The sequence below is a fragment of the Heteronotia binoei genome, chromosome 4, assembly GCF_032191835.1.
Source record: "Heteronotia binoei isolate CCM8104 ecotype False Entrance Well chromosome 4, APGP_CSIRO_Hbin_v1, whole genome shotgun sequence".
In the NCBI taxonomy this organism is placed as follows: domain Eukaryota; kingdom Metazoa; phylum Chordata; class Lepidosauria; order Squamata; family Gekkonidae; genus Heteronotia; species Heteronotia binoei.
In genome coordinates this window covers 27,177,773-27,195,945 of record NC_083226.1, presented here as the reverse complement: position 1 = coordinate 27,195,945, position 18,173 = coordinate 27,177,773, and the positions used below count along the sequence as shown (strand labels likewise).

General features: G+C 47.2%; 1 protein-coding gene across 1 annotated transcript in view; it reads right to left on the bottom strand.

Moving 5' to 3' along the window:
- IGFBPL1 (insulin like growth factor binding protein like 1) overlaps positions 1–5,325 on the bottom strand; it is a 41,822-nt gene extending 36,497 nt beyond the window's left edge. Inside the window, exon 1 of the mRNA XM_060236528.1 lies at positions 4,866–5,325. Coding sequence (XP_060092511.1) covers positions 4,866–5,325 — 460 coding nt within the window. The remainder of the gene's footprint in view (positions 1–4,865) is intronic.
- Between the last annotated feature and the right edge of the window lie 12,848 nt (positions 5,326–18,173).

The window sequence follows — 18,173 nt, the reverse complement described above, 5'->3', positions numbered from 1 at the left end:
TTCTCATATATATCCTTGCCCATCATCTATGGCCACAGGAACAGGCCCTCTCCAAAAAAGAAGAAGAGACTGGATTTATACCCCCCTTCACTCAGAGCAGTTTACAATCTCCTTTTTCCCTCTTCACAACAGACACCCTGAAAGGTAGGTGGGGCTGAGAAAGCCCTGACGGAAACTGCTCTCAAGCTAAATGGCTCTGAGAGGGTTATAACTGACCCAAGGCCACTCCAGCAGCTGTATGTGGAGGAGTGGAGAATCAAACCTGGTTCTTCCAGATTAGAGTCCATGCTTTTTAACCACTACAGCAACTCTCAAGCATCTGCACTTTCTGAGGCAAGGCAGGAGACATTGGGAAAGGGCCTTCTTTGTGCTGGCTTCCTTTTTCTAGAATTCCCTCCTCATAAATATTTGCCTGGCATATCACTTGCCTGGTTTTAGTCACCTGGAGAAAACATCTCTACTTGTATAGGTTTGGATAGATTCTTTTTTTCAAGCAATAGCTGCGTGATTTTTAAAAAGCATTCTGCTGCTGCTCTAACAGGGTTCTTTTTTTTTTGTATCACTGATTTTATTAAAAATTAATAACCTTATAAGTGAAGAAAGTGAGGCAGGGCTTTTTCTGAGCAGGAACACAGTTCTGGCTGGCTTGGCATCAGAGGGTCTGGTCTAATATGCAAATGAGTTCCTACTAGGTCTTTTCTGCAAAAAAGCCGTGTGTGTGAAACAATGGCGACGACAGGGGGTGTGGCCTAATACGCAAATGAGCTCCCGCTGGGTTTTTTCTACAACAAAAGCCCTGAAGTGAGGTAGAAACAAACATGTGAATTAATCCCCGAAAAGCCATCTATAAGGCAGCATGACCCAGCAAACCTAAGGAAAGTGTACCTATGGTGCCCAGTCACACAGGGGGCTCTTTTTTCCTGGGATGACTGCAGTTCACCTCCTTGCAGCTGCCTCCAATTTGGGCTTGCTGGGAGAAACAGCTTCTCCGCCCACCTGGGTGCTGTAGCTCGCCAGCAGAGGAAGGCATCCTCAGGAAGCATCCACAAGAACAGCAGGTCTCCTCTCTGCAAGACGCCCCTTGCAAAAGCCTGGCATGCTGCTCCGCCACAGGAGGCTGCAGGCATGAGAGTCAGCAGGGATACCCGGCTGGGCTGGAGCACAATGCAAGCTTGGGCTGCGAGGATCATTAAATCTGAAGCAGCCCAGCCAGCTACTGAAACCAGATGATTTTTCTACAGCAGATCATCTGTCCAGGAACGACAGGGAAAGATGATCCCATGCTCAAGTTCAGGCAAATGTCTTTTATTAAGAACAACCCAAACACAACATATTGCACTAATTTCAGAGTTTGGGGGTGTCAACAGCAGACAGAATTCAGCACCTCCTGGGCAAAAGTGCCAATCTGGAACTATGGCTTTTGGAGTGACATTAACAAATCTTATTCAGTCTGCCATCTTGGATACCTTTCTTTGTGAGTTAATTTTCCACATTCAAGTAAACAGGCAATCAGGACTAGGCTTTTTTCCTTACCCTTAAGAAGAAGGTGAAGATATTGGACTTATACCACACCCTTCACTCTGAATCAGAGTCTCAGAGCGGCTCACAATCTCCTTTACCTTCCTCCCCAACAACAGACACCCTGTGAGGTGGGTGGGGCTGAGAGAGCTCTCCCAGAAGCTCAAGGACAGCTCTATGAGAGCTATGGCTGACCTAAAGCCATTCCAGCAGCTACAAGTGGAGGAATGGGGAATCAAACTTGGTTCTCCCAGATAAGAGACCGCGCACTTAACCACAACACCAAATTGGCAGCACTTTCCCCAGTTTTGGAGTTCACATCCCAAGAAGATATATTTCTACTTCAGCTTACAAGCAACACAAGTCTGGGAGCAGGGAAAAGTTACAAACAATAACCAGTCATAGGAAATAGAAATAATACCCAGTCACGGGGAATTCAGTCAATTCAGAGTGAGCAAAGAAAAATGTTGATGGGAGGAGTATATGATAACTATAGAATCAGATGTAATCCAGGAAGCTGCAGTGAGAGACAGCACAGTGCAGTGGTTAGTCAGCCTGAGATCTGGGAAAGCCGGGTTCGAATCCCCACTCATGCCACTCGCTGAGCGACCTTGGGTCAGTCACACAAACTTAACCTAGCTCACCTCACAAAATTGCTGTGCACGCAAAATGGAGAAAGGGAGAATGTTGTAAGCCACCATAGGTCCCTGATAGGGTGAAAAGTGAGATGATAAAGATAAAATAAAAAGAATGATTTAACATCCAGAAGAAACCAAAAGACTCATGAGTGACCAGCTTTTACAAAACTGGGTGCTTTTCTGTTAAAACAGTTAAAACAATTTAAAATTAAAGTGATTAAGCCACTGCTCACATGAAGGCGGCATGGATGGTGTGGACAGATCAGTGCAATCAGTGCAGGGGGGGCAGTTTAGATGGTAAGGATGTCCGTCCGCCTCAGCCATAGGCCTGGCGGAACAGCTCCGTCTTACAGGCCCTCCGGAATGATAAATCCGGGAGGACCTGAACCTCTGTAGGAAGCTGATTCCACCAGGCAAGCCGGACATCCCTTGGGTCAGGGATGGTCAGAAGATGGTGACTGGCCGATTGTAGTGACCTCCAGGGCTCATATGGGGAGAGAGACCAGGTATGCTGGTCCCAGGCCGCGCAAGGCTTTAAATGTCAATACTAAAACCCTGAAGCGGATCTGGTACTCGATTGGTAGCCAGCGTAGACTGCGCAGCATCGGCTGACTGCTCGCCTGTACAGGTGATTCAGACAGCAATCGTGCTGCCGCATGTGAATCCAGTGAAACGCTTTATATAGTGTAGTGTGAACGCACCTCAAGAGGGAGGCATAATAGAATTTGTTTAGTGCTTCAGCATCCTAATCTGGATAGGCCAGCTCTGACAAGATCTCAGAAGCTAAACAGGGTCTGTCCTAGTTAGTATTTGGATGGGAGACCACCAAGGAACGTCAGGGTTGATATGCAGAGGCAGACAATGGCAAACCACCTCTGAACGTGTCTTGCCTTAAAAATCCTACCGGGTCAGCATAAGTCAGGAGCAACCTGACAGCACCGTCATCCACCCCCACTTCGGTCCTCTCCACCCAGTCAACTTGCACCTACCCAAAAGCTTGGGGCAGGGGGGGGGAGCTATTGTCTGCATTGGAGCTGATCTGAGAAAAGGCTGGCTGTGGCTACTCTTCCTCTCCAGAGCTTTTTTTGAGCAGGAACGCATGTGGCTTGGTGTCAGGGGGTGTGGCCTAATATACAAATGAGTTCCTGTGTGGAACAATGGTGATGTCAGGGGGTGTGGCTTATTACTACACAAAGGAGTCCCTGCCCGGTTTTTTTCTACCAAAAAAGCTCTGCTTCTCTCACTACAGAAGTGAATGTTCAGCCTCCAAGTTCAACCCTTCTGCTCCAAATCAGCTGGCTATAATGTGCCTTGGACCTCTGCAGCCTTTACAAGCCTTCTTTACCTCCTGACTCAGATACATGGAAACAAAACCTGGGATAAAAGAGATATCTCCATTTCTTGGGGCTGACAAAGGGAGCTTATATACCTGGAGTGGCCAAACTTGCTTAACATAAGAGCCACTTAGAATAAATGTCAGATGTCTGAGAGCTGTCAGACATGAATGTCAGATGTTTGAGGGAGGGAGAGAGGGAGGTGGAGGTGGAAAGAAAGCAACTTTAAATGCATTCTCCAAGTTGCCAGCCAGCTTGGAGAAATGATTTAAAGACACTAATGCCTTCTCCAAGCCTGCCCTCGGCGCAGTGGGGACTTCCAGAGCCACACAATATGTGTGAAAGAGCCACATGTATGTGGCTCCCATGCCACCACAGTTTGGCCACCCTATACCCTGATGCTCCTGGACTGGCATCTTGTGATTCCTCCAAATATTTTGTTTTGTCACAAATCAAACAACAGGAAAGCAGGGGTGTGCCAAGGGGATAATTGGGATTGTTCATATAGGAGGTTTTTAACTGCTGGTTACTCCAACACGGAAGCGGTCAGAAACCACACCTAAAAGGTGGAATCAAAAATGGGGGGCGACTAGAAGAGGCCTCGCCCACCTCTCCGACTCCCATGCAGGTAGGTCTCCTGCCTGTACCCCCCCCCTCGCTCAGTGGTGGACTGGGTCTAAAAATATTGGTTGCCAGGAGACAAAGGGCCACCCAAAACTATAAGGCTATCATTTAATTTTTATAAGAAATAAATAAAATTTTCAAAAAAAACTTGTGGAAAAGAGGTACAATTAAAACTTTTGCAAAATAGCTGCCTCTCTCTCTGTATGTATGTGTGTGTGTGTGTGAATATACACACACACATACAGAGAGAGAGAGCTATTTTGAAGAAGTTTTAATTGTACCTCTTTTCCACTTACGTTTTTTTTTGAAAATTTTATTTATTTATTTCTTATAAAAATTAAATGATAGCCTTATACACTGTAATTATATATATAAAATATATATAATTACAGTGTACATATATGGTACATTTTACTGGCAGTATGCAGTAGATAGTAAATGTAAATACAGACTGCATTGTCTCCAGGGGAGCTGATCTCTGCCAGCGGGCGATCAGTTGTAAAAGCGGGAGATCCCCACCTGGAGGCTGGCAACCCTAAATACAATGTGAATTTTGGTTGCATTCCAGTAATAATATTGGAACGTCTATTATATTTTCAAGCGACTAAAAGGAGATTAACCTTTTAAACATATTGTCTAATGTTTAAGGGGGACCCACTTCCTGAGGGGCCCGCCTGCCCTCGGGCAAGCTGACACCAAACCTGGCCAGTCCGCCACCGCCGCCCCCCCTGCGTCCTCAGCCGCGGCTCACCCAGCTTGCATTCGCCGTCGTGCGCCTTCCGGACGCGCTCCCGGGCGGCGTGGAGGGCGCGGCGGCTGTGCAGGTGAAGGGCGCACACGCTGCTGTAGGAGCGCCCGTCGGAGCCGCACACGGCGCCGTCCTCCTCGCACACGCACCGCCCGGTGCCTTCCTCCTCCGCCGCCGCCTCCTCTTCGCCGGCCCCCGGCTGCCCTTCCGTCCGCTGGCTCACGCACACCAGCCCCTGGCCGCAGCGGGCGCCCCTCGCCCCGCCGCACCGCTCGCCCTCCACGCTCAGGCAGCGCTCGCAGCAGCCGCACTCGTCCAGCGCCGTCAGCTCGGGCGCCGCGCACCGCACCGTCGGGCACAGGGCCGGCTCGCAGGCGCCGCAGCCTCCCTCCGCCGCCGCGCTCCTCGACGCCAAGCGCAGGCACAGCGCCGCCAGCAGTGCCACCAGCCGAGAAGGCGCCATCCTGAACCGGAGAGAGCCGAGCGCACAAGGAGCCACCAACGCGCCCCCGCCGGAGCAGTGCCCGCACAAACCGAGCTCTGAAGGGCTCCGGCACAGCCGGCGGCGCCAGAGCCGAGGAGGAACCCCGCCCCCTCGACTGACCCCGCCCCCGAGCCCCGCCCCCTTGGACGACCACGCCCCCTCAGCCCCTGCCGGGTTTCCCCGCGGGTGCACCGAAAAGCTTTCCTCCTGGTGCTTGGCGCGCGGGAGTGGAGAGGTCAGGGGGATCAGTGCGACGCCATCGCTTGACTGTTCTGCTTCTGCTGAAATCGATTAGCGCTTCCTGCGTTCAGCGGCTGAGTGGGCTGTATATTGCAATTTTGACAGAAGCGTTTAAAAATTATTTATTTTCTTTATTCGTTCCTGACCCACTTTCTTCCCCAGTTGAGACCCAATACTCCTCGGTTTCATTTTATTCTCACGGTTACCCTGCGAGGTGGGTGTGACTGAGAGTGTGCGAATGGCCCAAGGTCACTCCATTAGGTTCCATGGTGTTGTGAGCATTCGAACCTGGTTCTCCCAGATCCTAGTCCGAGGACCACTGCATTCTGCTGGCTCTCTTTAAAAAAAGACAAATTTATCACAGGCGTATGTGTGAGGAGAGAGAGACAGAGGGAGTTGGCCCTGGGAAGAATGAACCAGGATAATAATGTGGGGAGAGAAGGGAAGAGAGAAGGAAGAAGGGAAAGAAAGGAAGGAAGGAAGGAAGGAAGGAAGGAAGGAAGGAAGGAAGGAAGGAAGGAAGGAAGGAAGGAAGACCGACCGTGGGGCGAAGATCAACTGGAATGGAGAGAGGTTGGGGTTTGGGAGAATAGTTTGATGAACTTGTCAATTCAATGTGTGGTTGTGCTGCAAAAGGCCAACCCCATTGTGGGGTTTATTAGGACAGGAATTGATCGCTTTATAATATGCTTGAATAGAGTTATGGAACAGCCTCACTGGAAACCCTGAGTACTGTTCAGCTTGCCGTATCCCCAAAAGGATGCTGCAGAACCGGAAACTGAAAAGAAGGGCAGCCAAAATGATTAATGGCTTGGAGCACCTTTCCTATGAGAAAAGAACGAAAGAATCTGGGATGTTTTAGTTTGGAAAAAAAAGATGACCCGGGAGGGGGGCAGGGGGGGGCAGAAAGATGTGAAAGAAGTTGATAAAATTCCACACAGGGTGGGGAACGCAGATAGAGCATGTTCTTCCCTTCCCTTAAAACTAGAACACAGTCCATAGATTCAAGCCCAACAAAACGAAATACTCCTTAATGAGTAAGCTGTGGAATTCTCTGGCCACAGATGAGGTGACAGCCATGGACGTAAGATTAGAGGAGCCGATTAGACGTATTCACGGTGAATGGGTCCATTCGTAGCTACTGCTGAAAGGAAACCTCTGCCTTCAGAGGTGGCATCCCAGTTTGAGGAGGCAACATAAGGGGGAGATTTGGACCTCTCTGTCCTATTTATTGGCCCTTCAAGGCAACTGGCTGGCCGCTCTGTGAGGCAGGATGCTTGGACTAGACAGACCCCTAGCCTGATCCAACAGAGCGCCTCTTCTGTACGAGGGTGGAACGACCCAACAATGTTTCCAGTTCAGAGCAGGTATAATCACTATCCTGTATTAACTTAAGGGGAGGACTAGCCATTCCATTTACAGGGAATGCTCCCATTGGGCTGCAGCAGCCGTTAGCCATTGCTGGAAGCCAGGAACAAGCGGAGTCAAGCTGCATGGGCTCTGCCAGCACTGCAGAAATGACAATGAGGGGTGCTGCCACACCAGTTGCCTGGCCAGAGATGCCAATGAAGGGCGTCGCCACACTAGTTGCCTCTCACTGCACTGCCACTAGTTGGTATTGTATTGCCCACCCAGGCTGCCTTAATAGGACTCACTGTGTCTCTCTGTAGTCCTGTTTCACTTTGACCTATAGCAAACAGTGTCCCTCCTCCCAAGCTTGGAAGTTCCTATTGTGCTCTGCGAGAGTTCTCCTCCTGCTCTCTCGAAAGGTGAGGCCAGGGCCCATCTGTGCCGTCCCACTTATTCATTTGCTGAGAGTGCTTTTCCCCCCTTAATCCCCAGTCTGTGCGGAGGGATTGTGATTGTCGAGAGAGGGGCAGTTTCCAGAGTCGCATTGTGCCGGACATAATAGCTGGCAGATTCCCACACCCGCAATTGCCGGGCTGAGATTAGCGTTCCCAGCCTTGCGCTTTGAATGGGAGGGGAATGTTGAACTCTGTCAAGATCAGTGTTCTCTTTAAGCTGCAGAGTCTTGTGAGCAAAAATTCTACTTTGTGAGCTGCTGGCATTAAAGTTGTGAGCTACTGCATAAATTATTGCGCTCTGGAGCTATTTTTCCTGAGCTAAGACAAAAAGGTGTGAGCTGCAGGCTAAAAATCTGTGAGCTAGCTCATGCTAACTCAGCTTAGACGGAACACTGGTCAAGACTCCTGCAGGTTTGACCTAAATTAAATTGTACCTTTCTCAGTCCATGAAAGTCCCTGCTGACTGACCAGAATTGCCTATGGTCAAAGCAGCACACTGTCAAGGGCTTTTATTATTGTATTATATTTACTGAAAATTTTTTAATGCTGCCTTTCTACCCAGTCAGAGTCTACAAGGTGGCGAATATTAAAAGATTTAAACAACTAACGTACAGCTAAAATAGAACAAACTAGAAGTCCAGTCTCACCTTTAAGACCGACAAAGTTTTATATATGTAAGCTTTTGTGTGCATGCACACTTTATCGGACAGTGAAATGAGGTACAGTGAGCGGAGTTACATATAGCTGGTGGGCAATGGTTAAGCATGCAAAATAGTACCAAGTTAGAATTTATGGCAATGGTTAAGCATACAAAATAGCTGGTGAGCAATGGTTAAGCATGCAAAATAGTACCAAGTTAGAATTTATGGCAAAATAGTGCAATTAACAAATTGAAAGAACAACCGTCTTGGTTTAGATGCCACTGGTTGCGTTGGAAAGTCAATAAACATGTCAGAACACAACCAGTGGTATCTAAACCAAGCTGGTTGTTCTTTCAATTTGTTAATTGCACTATTTTGCCATAGATTCAATCCAAACCATGCAAAGAGAAGGAGGACCAATGCTATTATTAGGGGCTAAGAAGGAGGGCCAGTGCTATTTTTTTGGGGGGGTGGCTAAGGTAATTATGATCAGATTTGGCCATTTTGATTGCAGAAATATTGGCTGCAAAGTACATCCAGAGCAGAACTTAGCAGCTCAGGATCACCAGGGCTTTTTTTTGAGCAGGAATGCACAGGAATGCAGTTCCGGCTGGCTTGGCATCAGGGGGTGTGGCCTAATATGCAAATGAGTTCCTACTGGGCTTTAAAAAGTTTTGTGTGAAACAATGGTGATGTCAGGGGGTGTGGCCTAATATGCAAAAGAGTTCCTGCTGGGCTTCTTCCACAAAAAAGCCTTGTGTGAAACAATGGTGATGTCAGGGTGTGTGGCCTAATATGTAAAAGAGTTCCTGTTGGGTTTTCTCACAAAAAAGCCCTGTGTGAAACAATGCCTAATATGCAAAAGAGTTCCTGCTGGGCTTCATTCACAAAAAAACCCTGTGTGAAATAATGGTGATGTCAGGGGGTATGGCCTAATATGCAAATGGCTCCTGCTGGGCTTTTTTCTACATGACTAGTAGAGCTTACGTTTTCTAAAATTTCCTGAACAAGCTGCTGCTAAAACCCCCAGAGAAGAGTCATCTGGGAAAGATAAACTGTTTCAAGGAGATTTTTTTTCCAGAGAAGTTGTATCATTGGAAAGAAATCAGCATGCAAAGGAAAACTGGAAGCTTCAGATAAGAGGAAAAGCTGTTACAGTCACAGAGATTTACTCCGTAAGGTGGGAATGAGAGATGCTGAGGAAAGGAGCCATTAATCTCACTTTTTAATGTACACATGGTTAAATGTAAGCAGTCGGCCCAGAAGAAAAGAAAACAAACACATATATCATTGTTCCCCACACATCTTATTATATAGGAGACAGGTTGCCTTTATGAAAGGATGCAAATGCAGGGAAATACTAATTGCCCTCTAAGCAGACAGAATCTGATTGGGTTTCCCAAAGCGATGCAGTCCTGTGGATTCTGGTATCAGTCTCTGTTCGGCACTAGTCTCAAGAACAGCTTTGTGGATGGCAGTGGAAGGTCATCAGACTTCACCTTTGCAAGGGGCATCAGTTGGCATGAAGTTAGATAGCTTCAGTTTCCTCTGGAGGGTCACTGGTTTCTGTTGTTAAGACTTCCAGTTGACTAACCCAATAATAATAATAATAATAATAATAATAATAATATTTTATTTTTATATCCCGCCCTCCCCGCCAGGCGGGCTCAGGGCGGCTAACAGACATGGGGTCCCATGATTCACATTAAACAATAAACAATATAACAGGCATGGGAGTCCCACGATTCACATAAAACATAGCAATTCAAACATTAATTACAAATAAGTTATTTAAAATACATAAAACATATAAAATAGGTGCTAAAATAATATAGTCCTGATGTATATGAGATGGCTAAATATCTGTTCGTTATCAGGTTCTGTCTCAAATACCACAGGATGTCTCAAATGCCAACTGAAAAAGAAATGTTTTGCAAGCCCTGCGGAATTGGTTCAGGTCCCGCAGGGCTCGCACCATCTCTGGAAGGTCATTCCACCAGCGAGGGGCTATCACCCAAGGGATGGTGGATGCCAAGGTGCCCACTGATGTGCTTACAGATGCCCATTGGTTTATTCCCCCAAAGCAAAGAAGGAATCTGGGCTTTAAGAACATAAGAGAAGCCATGTTGGATCAGGCCAATGGCCCATCCAGTCCAACATTCTGTGTCACACTGTGGCAAAAAACAAAACAAAACAAAGACAGGTGCCATCTGGAGGTCCATAAGCGGGGCCAGGAGATGTTATCGTACCACTGAGGAATATTTAGCTAGAAAGTATTGGAAGGGAAACAGAGACCTTAAAAACCTTTAATTTCAGAAATGGAGACCTTTTACTGTCTATTGAAATGATCCAACAGGAGAAAAATGGGGAGAAAGAAATCCGGCAAAACAGCCACTGACGAATGGACTGCACAGCATGTGGAAATGGAGCCTGAAAGATATTTGGTAGCTTGGTAGATAGATGAACACCAACCATGTCTTCCCTTCTCAGCTGACTTTACCTCATCTCTCTTTCTATTAACTGGCATGGTAGAGTGGTTAGAGTGTTCAATTAGGACCTAGGAAATTGAGATTTGAATCTTCATTCTGCTAGGGAAGCTCACGGAGTGCCCTTGAAACAGTCACTCTTTCAGAGTAGCCTATCTCACAGGGATGTTATGTGGATACCTCATAAGTGACATTATGTGGATGGTTGAGAACAGTCATGATTAGAAAGATCAGCAGGCCTCCTCATTGTTGGGCCATGAATCTCGCTGTGGGGTGGTGGAAGATTCAAGAGCCACACAATATGTGTGAAAGAGCCACATGTGGCTCCCAAACCGCCGTTTGTCCGCCTCTGTGATAGACTCACTAAGTTTTAACTGTAAGGTTTGGTTTTAAATTACGATGTTGATTTGTTGTATTTAATTGTATTTAATTGTTAGAAGCTGCCCTGAGCCCTGCCTGGTGGGGAAAGGAGTGGGATGAAAAATAAAATAAATGGTCAGTGAAGGAGGGGAGAATGATGTTGTTTTTTGGTCCATCAAGAAGACAAGCGGGATATAAACATCTAGATAATGAAATAGGGTTGGCTCCAGGGGCGATTTCCTCTGATGGGACTTCCACCAGGAGCACAGGACTTTCTCACCACTCCTCATCCCTCTGCATGAGAACATAAGAAAAGCCAAGTTGGATCAGGCCAATGACCCATCCAGTCCAACACTCTGTGTCACATAGCGGCCAAAAAACCCAGGTGCCATCAGGAGGTCCGTCAGTGGGGCCAGGACACTAGAAGCCCTCTCACTGTGCCCCCCAAAGCACCAAGAATACAGAGCATCACTGCTCCGGACAGAGTGTTCCATCAATACACTGTGGCTAATGGCCACTGATGGACCTCTGCTCCATGTTTATCCAATCCCCTCTTGAAGCTGGCTATGAAGTACAAAATGGCCCCAGAAGAGGGGACAAAGCCCCCAGGAACAGCATAAAAAGTGAATGGTGGGAAGTATCAGGACAACAGTGTATTACTCTCAACAATTAAGAAGGATACTATTACACATGTTTCCTATTTTGAAATATTTATTGCTACATTCCTCCCCCCCCCCCCAAAATTAGATCCAAACAAATGGTGACCATATAAACCAAGCTTGTTGTTGCTGTTTTGCCTTTGCACCTGCCAAAACATCTTGATTAAGTTATATGCTAATTTGCTGTTCACCTATGTAGAGGCACCTGTTTCTATATATGAACTGTGAACTTCCATGTCAATGTATCTGAGGAAGTGTGCGTGCACAAAAGCTCATACCTTGAATAAAACTTAGTTGGTCTTAAGGTTGGCACTGTCTTCTTTGTTCTTCCCATTACTACTGGATTTGACCCACCACTTCTTCCTTTCGCTTCCCTCCAGCCACCATGTCTAATCAGGCCACTGCTGCTCCTTCTTTCCTGCAGCTTCAGCCCCTCCCTGAATCTCTTCCTCACATGTTTTAGGGGACAGGGGCCTTTGTGACATCAGCAACCACGGCAACGGTCCTCTCCTTGACCTCAGTTCTCTTTCTTTCTTATGGGTCTGGGCTAGTTGCTAGGTGGCAAAGATGGGGATTGGTGGAAATGCTGCTGCTGTCCAAAGGTGTTTATGACATCAGCAGGGCCTTTGTGACATCAGCCGGTCCTGCTCTGCCAACCAGCCAGAACGGAAGGGTCAAAGAGAAGTGGAGCTGATGTCTAAGAAATCGTGCATTCCCCCCTAAAGCAGGGAGTCATCATGATGTAGTATGCAGTGTAGTTGCTAAGAGGGTTGGAGACCCAGGTTGGAGTCCCCACTCTGCCATGGAAGCTCACTGGCCTAGTCAAGGCCTAACTTACCTAATAGGGTTGTTGTGAGGATAAAATGGAGGAGAGGAGAACAATATAAGCTACCTTGGGTCCCCATTCAGGAGAAAGGCAGGGCATAAATGAAGGGATGGATGGATGGAATTTTTGCAGCTCTTGGAGGGGGGCAGAGGGAGTACAGTTGGGCTGGAGAAAATTTCCCTGTCCTTTAAATAGAAGAAGAAGAGAAAGAAGAAGACTGCAGATTTATACCCCACCCTTCGCTCTGAATCAGAGAGACAGAGTGGCTTACAATCTCCTCCCCCCACAACAGACACCCTGTGAGGTGGGTGGGGCTGAGAGGGCTCTCACAGCAGCTGCCCTTTCAAGGATAACTCCTGCGAGAGAGCCTTGGCTGACTCAAAGCCGTTCCAGCAGCTGTAAGTGGGGAAGTGGGGAATCAAACCCGGTTCTTCCAGATAATAGTCCGCACACTTAACCACTACACCAAACTGGCTCTCACTGCAGGCGGCAGCTGGAGAGAAGGTTCTAAATTCAAACGTGTTGATGCTGGTTGCCATGGTTCCCCCCCATCCCAGGTCAATGGACCCTCAGAGGGCATCTGGAGCTTGAGGGCAGCTGCAAGTGGAGGAGTGAGGAATCAAACCCGGCCTTCTTCCAGAAGAAGAAAAAGAAGAAGAAGAATTTTATGCCCTGCCCTTCACTAGGAAGAAGTCTTGCAGCAGCTTACAATCTCTTTCTCTTCCTTTCCCCACAACAGTTGCCATGTGAGGAAGGTGGGGCTGAGAGAGTTCTGAGAGAACTCTGACTGGTTCAAGGTCACCCATATGGAGGAGGAAAGGGAATCAAACCCAGTTCTCCAGATTAGAGGCCCCCACTTTTAACCACTACACCAAACTGGTTCTTAACATGTGGAAATGGGCAGGTGAAGCTTTTCATGGCATGGAGACAAAAAAACATGAACAGTGCTGGACACTTTCCCCCTGAACAGTTGGCAAACTTCATTCCTCCAGCCAGGTTTCATTGGTGCAGTTGCCACAGACTATGGAGCTCTGCCTACTCTGTGCTTTCTCGGTCAAGTTTCTTGAATGGGAATAGAGGAGCAGGGCATGGTTCAGAAAGATGCTTTGCCCTCAAATGACCCTGAGGTAATTAAGGACATCCTGTCTGAGACTGCAGCGTTTAAATCGATTTAAGTTTCTTCCCTAGGGACGGACTGCCATCTAGTGGTCAACATTTATCTGGTTTTCCTGGCAGTGGATCCTGAAATAACTCACTCGGCGGCAAAATATTGTCAATAGTGTTCTCTCTAAAACGAAGGCCTTGTTGTGCTGCTGTTATGTACTCTAATTTTATAATGTTAATGAGTTTTACGGAATTTTATATTCATATTAGGTAGTCCTTCAGATTATTTAATGTTGTCTTTTGATCATGATTATTGGTTCTCCTCCTTGTTAGTTTATTTTGGTTTTAAATTATTTGTAATTTGTTTTGCATTTACTATCTTGTTTTATCCCGAGCTCGAGACCATTGATCAAAGAAGCTAGCAAACAAATAAAAAAGATAAAGGTTTCTGGCATGACTCATCTGTTTTTGAACGGCTTGGGGAGGGGAGTCTTAAATTGTTTTATTGCTGTGGGTTTATATTTTCTCTATGGATACTTTTTTTCCCCAGCTGCCTTGGAGAAGAAAAGGCCTTTGTGTCTGTTGTCTGTTGTCAGGGTGTCTGTTGTGGGCGGAGGAGATTGCAAGCCACTCTGTCTCTCTGATTCAGAGCGAAGGGTGGGGTATAAATCTGCAGTCTTCTTCTTCTATTTAAAGGACAGGGAAATTTTCTCCAGCCCTGTTCACAACTATACTCCCTCTGCCCCCCTCCAAGAGCTGCAAAAGGCCTGCAAAAGGCAAGATATAAATATAATAATATATAATAATCAGTATGATAATAATTTAGGAGATGTTGTGGCTCAGTGGTAGTCCTCTCCCCTGGTGCCAACAGGAAGGAGCTCCCTGCCCTCCTCTAAGTGACAGCCCTTCAAATACTTCAAGAGAGAAATCATGTCCTGCCGCCACCTCCTTTTCTCCAGACTGAACATTCCAAAGTCCCTCAGCCTTTCCTCATAGGGCTTGGTCTCCAGCTCCCTCCTCCATCATCCTTGTCGCTCTCCTCTGCACCCACTCCACTCTGTCCACATCCTTTTTTGAAGTGAGGCCTCTAGAACTGCATACAATACTCCAGGTGCAGCTTGACCAATGCAGCGTACTGTGGAACGATGACATCTTGCAATCTGGATGTTATGCCTCTGCAAGGCATTTTTTTGGTAGCAGGAACTCCTTTGCGTATTAGGCCACACACCCCTGATGTAGTCAATCCTCCTGGAGCTTACAGTAGGCTCTGTACTAAGAGCCCTGTAAGCTCTTGGAGGATTGGCTACATCAGGGGAGTGTGGCCTAATACGCAAAGGAGTTCCTGTTACAAAAAAAAAGCCCCATGCCTCTGTTTATACACCGCAAGATGTCATTTGCATTATTTATCATTGCATCACATTGGCTGCTCATATTTAACTGATAGTATCCCAAGATCTAGTTCACACACACTGCTACCCAGAAGTGTATCCCCCATCCAGGATGTATGTTCATCATTTTTGTTATCCAGATGTAGAACTCAGCACTTACGTATCTTTGTTAAATTGTATCTTGTTCACTTCCACCCACTTTTCCAGCATGTTCAATTCTATCTCTCTCTTCTGGTGTATTTGCTGCTCCTCCCAATTTGGTGTCATCATCAAATTTAATGAGTAGTCCCTCCACATTTCATCCAGTTCATTGATAAAAAATACTGAAAAATATCGGCCCCCAAACTGAGCCCTGTGGCACCCCACTGGATACCTCCTTCCATTCAGATTAAATGTCATTAACAACTACTCTTTGAGTGCGGCTCTCCAACCAGTTCCCTATCCTCCTAACTATCCTAGAGTCCAGTCCACAGTCTTCTAGTCTACCCATCAGAACATCATGGGAAACCCTGTCAAAAGCTTTACTGAAATCCAGGTAAACAACATCAACAACATTCCCTTGATCCAGTAAGTTCATCACTCAATCAGAGAAGGAAATGAGGCTGGTCTGGCAGGACTTGTTGGGGACAAATCTGTGCTGACCTCTTTGGATCACCAAGTTGTTCTTTAGGTGCTTGTGGATTGAACCCTTACAAATCTGCTCCACGATCTTCCCTGGGACAGAAGTCAGACTGACTGCCCTGTAGTTTTCTGGGTCATCCCTCCTCCCTTTTTTGAAATTAGGATGACATTTGCCCTCCTCCAGTCTTGTGGCACGTCTCCCATCCTCCAAGAGATCTGGAAGATGATGGACAAAGGCTCTGCAAGTTCTTTGAGCACTCTTGGGTGCATACCATCCAGTCCAGGGGATTTGTACTCATTCAGTGCAGCCAGGTGCTTCTCAACTACTACTCCTGTCCATGTCAACCAGCAGCCTGGACACTGTGCCTTGCCTACTACCATCTCTAGATGAGCCTGTTCTCTTCTTGAGGAAAAAACTGAGAAAGCCTTTCTGCTTTCTCTCTGTCCTCTGTCTCCACTTTCATCCAACAGTGGGCCCAATGCCTCTCTTATCTTGCATTAGCTCCTCACATATCTGAAGAAGATTTTCTTATTGTAGTGAGCCTCCTTGGCCAGATTTAGCTAACTGTGAGCTTTGGCCTCTCTGATGGCTGACCTACAATGCCTAGTAACCCACAGATACTCTTCCACTTCCCACATGGTGATGATCTGTCATGTAGCTTTCATTGCTGGTGTAAATGAAGAAGCATGTCCAGAGGCAGGGGAACCTCCACATAATAGTTCCCCCATGATCACTTCCCTTGCCTTCGTTCTCCTGCTTGTGACTGCTATTCCACACCTCTGCCACTGTCGTTGTTGTTGTTTAGTCGCACAGTCAAGTCCGACTCTTTGCCCCCCATGGACAAAGCCACTCCAGGCCCTCCTGTCTTCCACCATCCTCCGAAGTCTGCTCAATTTCGTGTTTGTTACATCAGTAAGGCTGTCCAGCTATCTCATCTATTTCCGTCCCCTTCTTCTTTTGCCTTCTGTCTTTCCCAGCATCAGGGTCTTCTCCAGCAAGTGCTCCCTTCTCATTTGGTGGCTAAAGTATTTGAGCTTCAGCATCTGACCTTCCAGGGAACAGTCAGGGTTGATTTCCCTTAGGACTGACTTGATCTTCTTGCAGTCCAAGGGACTCTCAAGAGTCTTCTCCAGCACCACAGCTGGAAAACATCTATTCTTCTGCACTCGCCCTTTCTTATGGTCCAACTCTCACGGCGTGCATTACTCTGCCCTAGAGGGCTTTAAAAACTGACAATTGACATATCAACAGAGCATTATAAAGATCTACCTACCAGCTCCTTTGGAAGGTGGACTCTATGGTGTTAGTCCCCACTGAAGTCCCTCCCCAAACCCTGCCTTCCTCAGGCTCCACCCCTCCCCCCAATTTCCAGGTATTTCCCAACCTGTAGCTGACAGCCCTAGTGATATGTAACGACAGCCAGTCTGTTTCATCCATGTGCATCTTTACAAGTTAGGGTTGCCAACTCTGGGTTGGGAAATTCCTTGAGAGTTTGGGGTCGAGCCTGGGGAGAATGAGGTTTGGGGAAGGGAAGATATAATGGTAAAATACCATCGAATCTGCCATTCAAAGTAGCCCTTTTCTCCAGGGGGACTGATCTCTGTTGTCTGGAGAGCAGGTGTAATTTTCAGAGAACTCCAGTTCTCATGTGGAGGTTGGCAAACCTATTACAAGTATAAGGGAAGGAAAAAGATGCAAGCGAACTCTGAGCCATTCCAAAATTGCACACACGTGGATTTGGGGATTGATTCAGACATTCTCTTTTGTTAAACTGGAATTAAGGAAGCATGAAGAATTGTCACAGTGAAATTCCAGAACATGAAAGGAACAAAAGGGAGAGAAATCTGCTCACCTCTTGTTAGAATGATAAAAAAAGGTGTCCCTAGCAGTTTACAGAAGACAGGGAGTTAAAGTAATCTAGTGTTCATCTAAGACCCACTAGAGGGCAGTATAGGTCAATTTATAAGCGAAAGCTTCCCTCCCCTCAATAGCAAGAGGCGGCCAACAGGTTTCCATGGATGTGCCTTTCTTGGGCAAATGCACGGCCTTCAAAGAGGACTTTGAACACAGTTCTTTCCTCATTACTGTGGCACTAACTAATGCCCCGTGGCACAGGGTGGTAAAGCTGCAGTACTGCAGTCCATACTGTGCTCAGAATCTGAGTTTGATCCCAGTGGAAGCTGGGTTCAAGTAGCCGGCTCCAGGTTGACTCAGCCTTCCATCCTTCTGAGGTCGGTAAAATGAGTATCCAGCTTGCTGGGGGGAAAGTGTAGATGACTGGGGAAGGCAATGGCAAACCACCCCGTAGCAAGTCCGCTGTGAAAACGTCATGATACAACATCACCCCGGAGTCGAAACGACTGGTGCTTGCACAGGGGACTACCTTTACCTTTTAAAACTGAGTTTTAGCAGTGCCCTGTCCCTATCAGCATGGGTGACGTGGAGTAGAAACAGGGCTGCTAGAGGAAATGGTCTTCTCTGAGGGCTGTGCTGGAAGTTCAGTTGATGACATGGGAACCTGGATCCCTGCTGAGGCTCCCCAAACTCTAGCTGTGGGGCACATTTGAGTGAGCAGGAAAGCCTCCTCTCCTCCTGCCTCTTTTAAGTGGAGACACAGAGACTGAACTTTCTGCAAGTATCGCAGATGCCCTGCTACTGAGCTACAGCCCCCACTTCCCCCGCAAAGCAGTTACGTG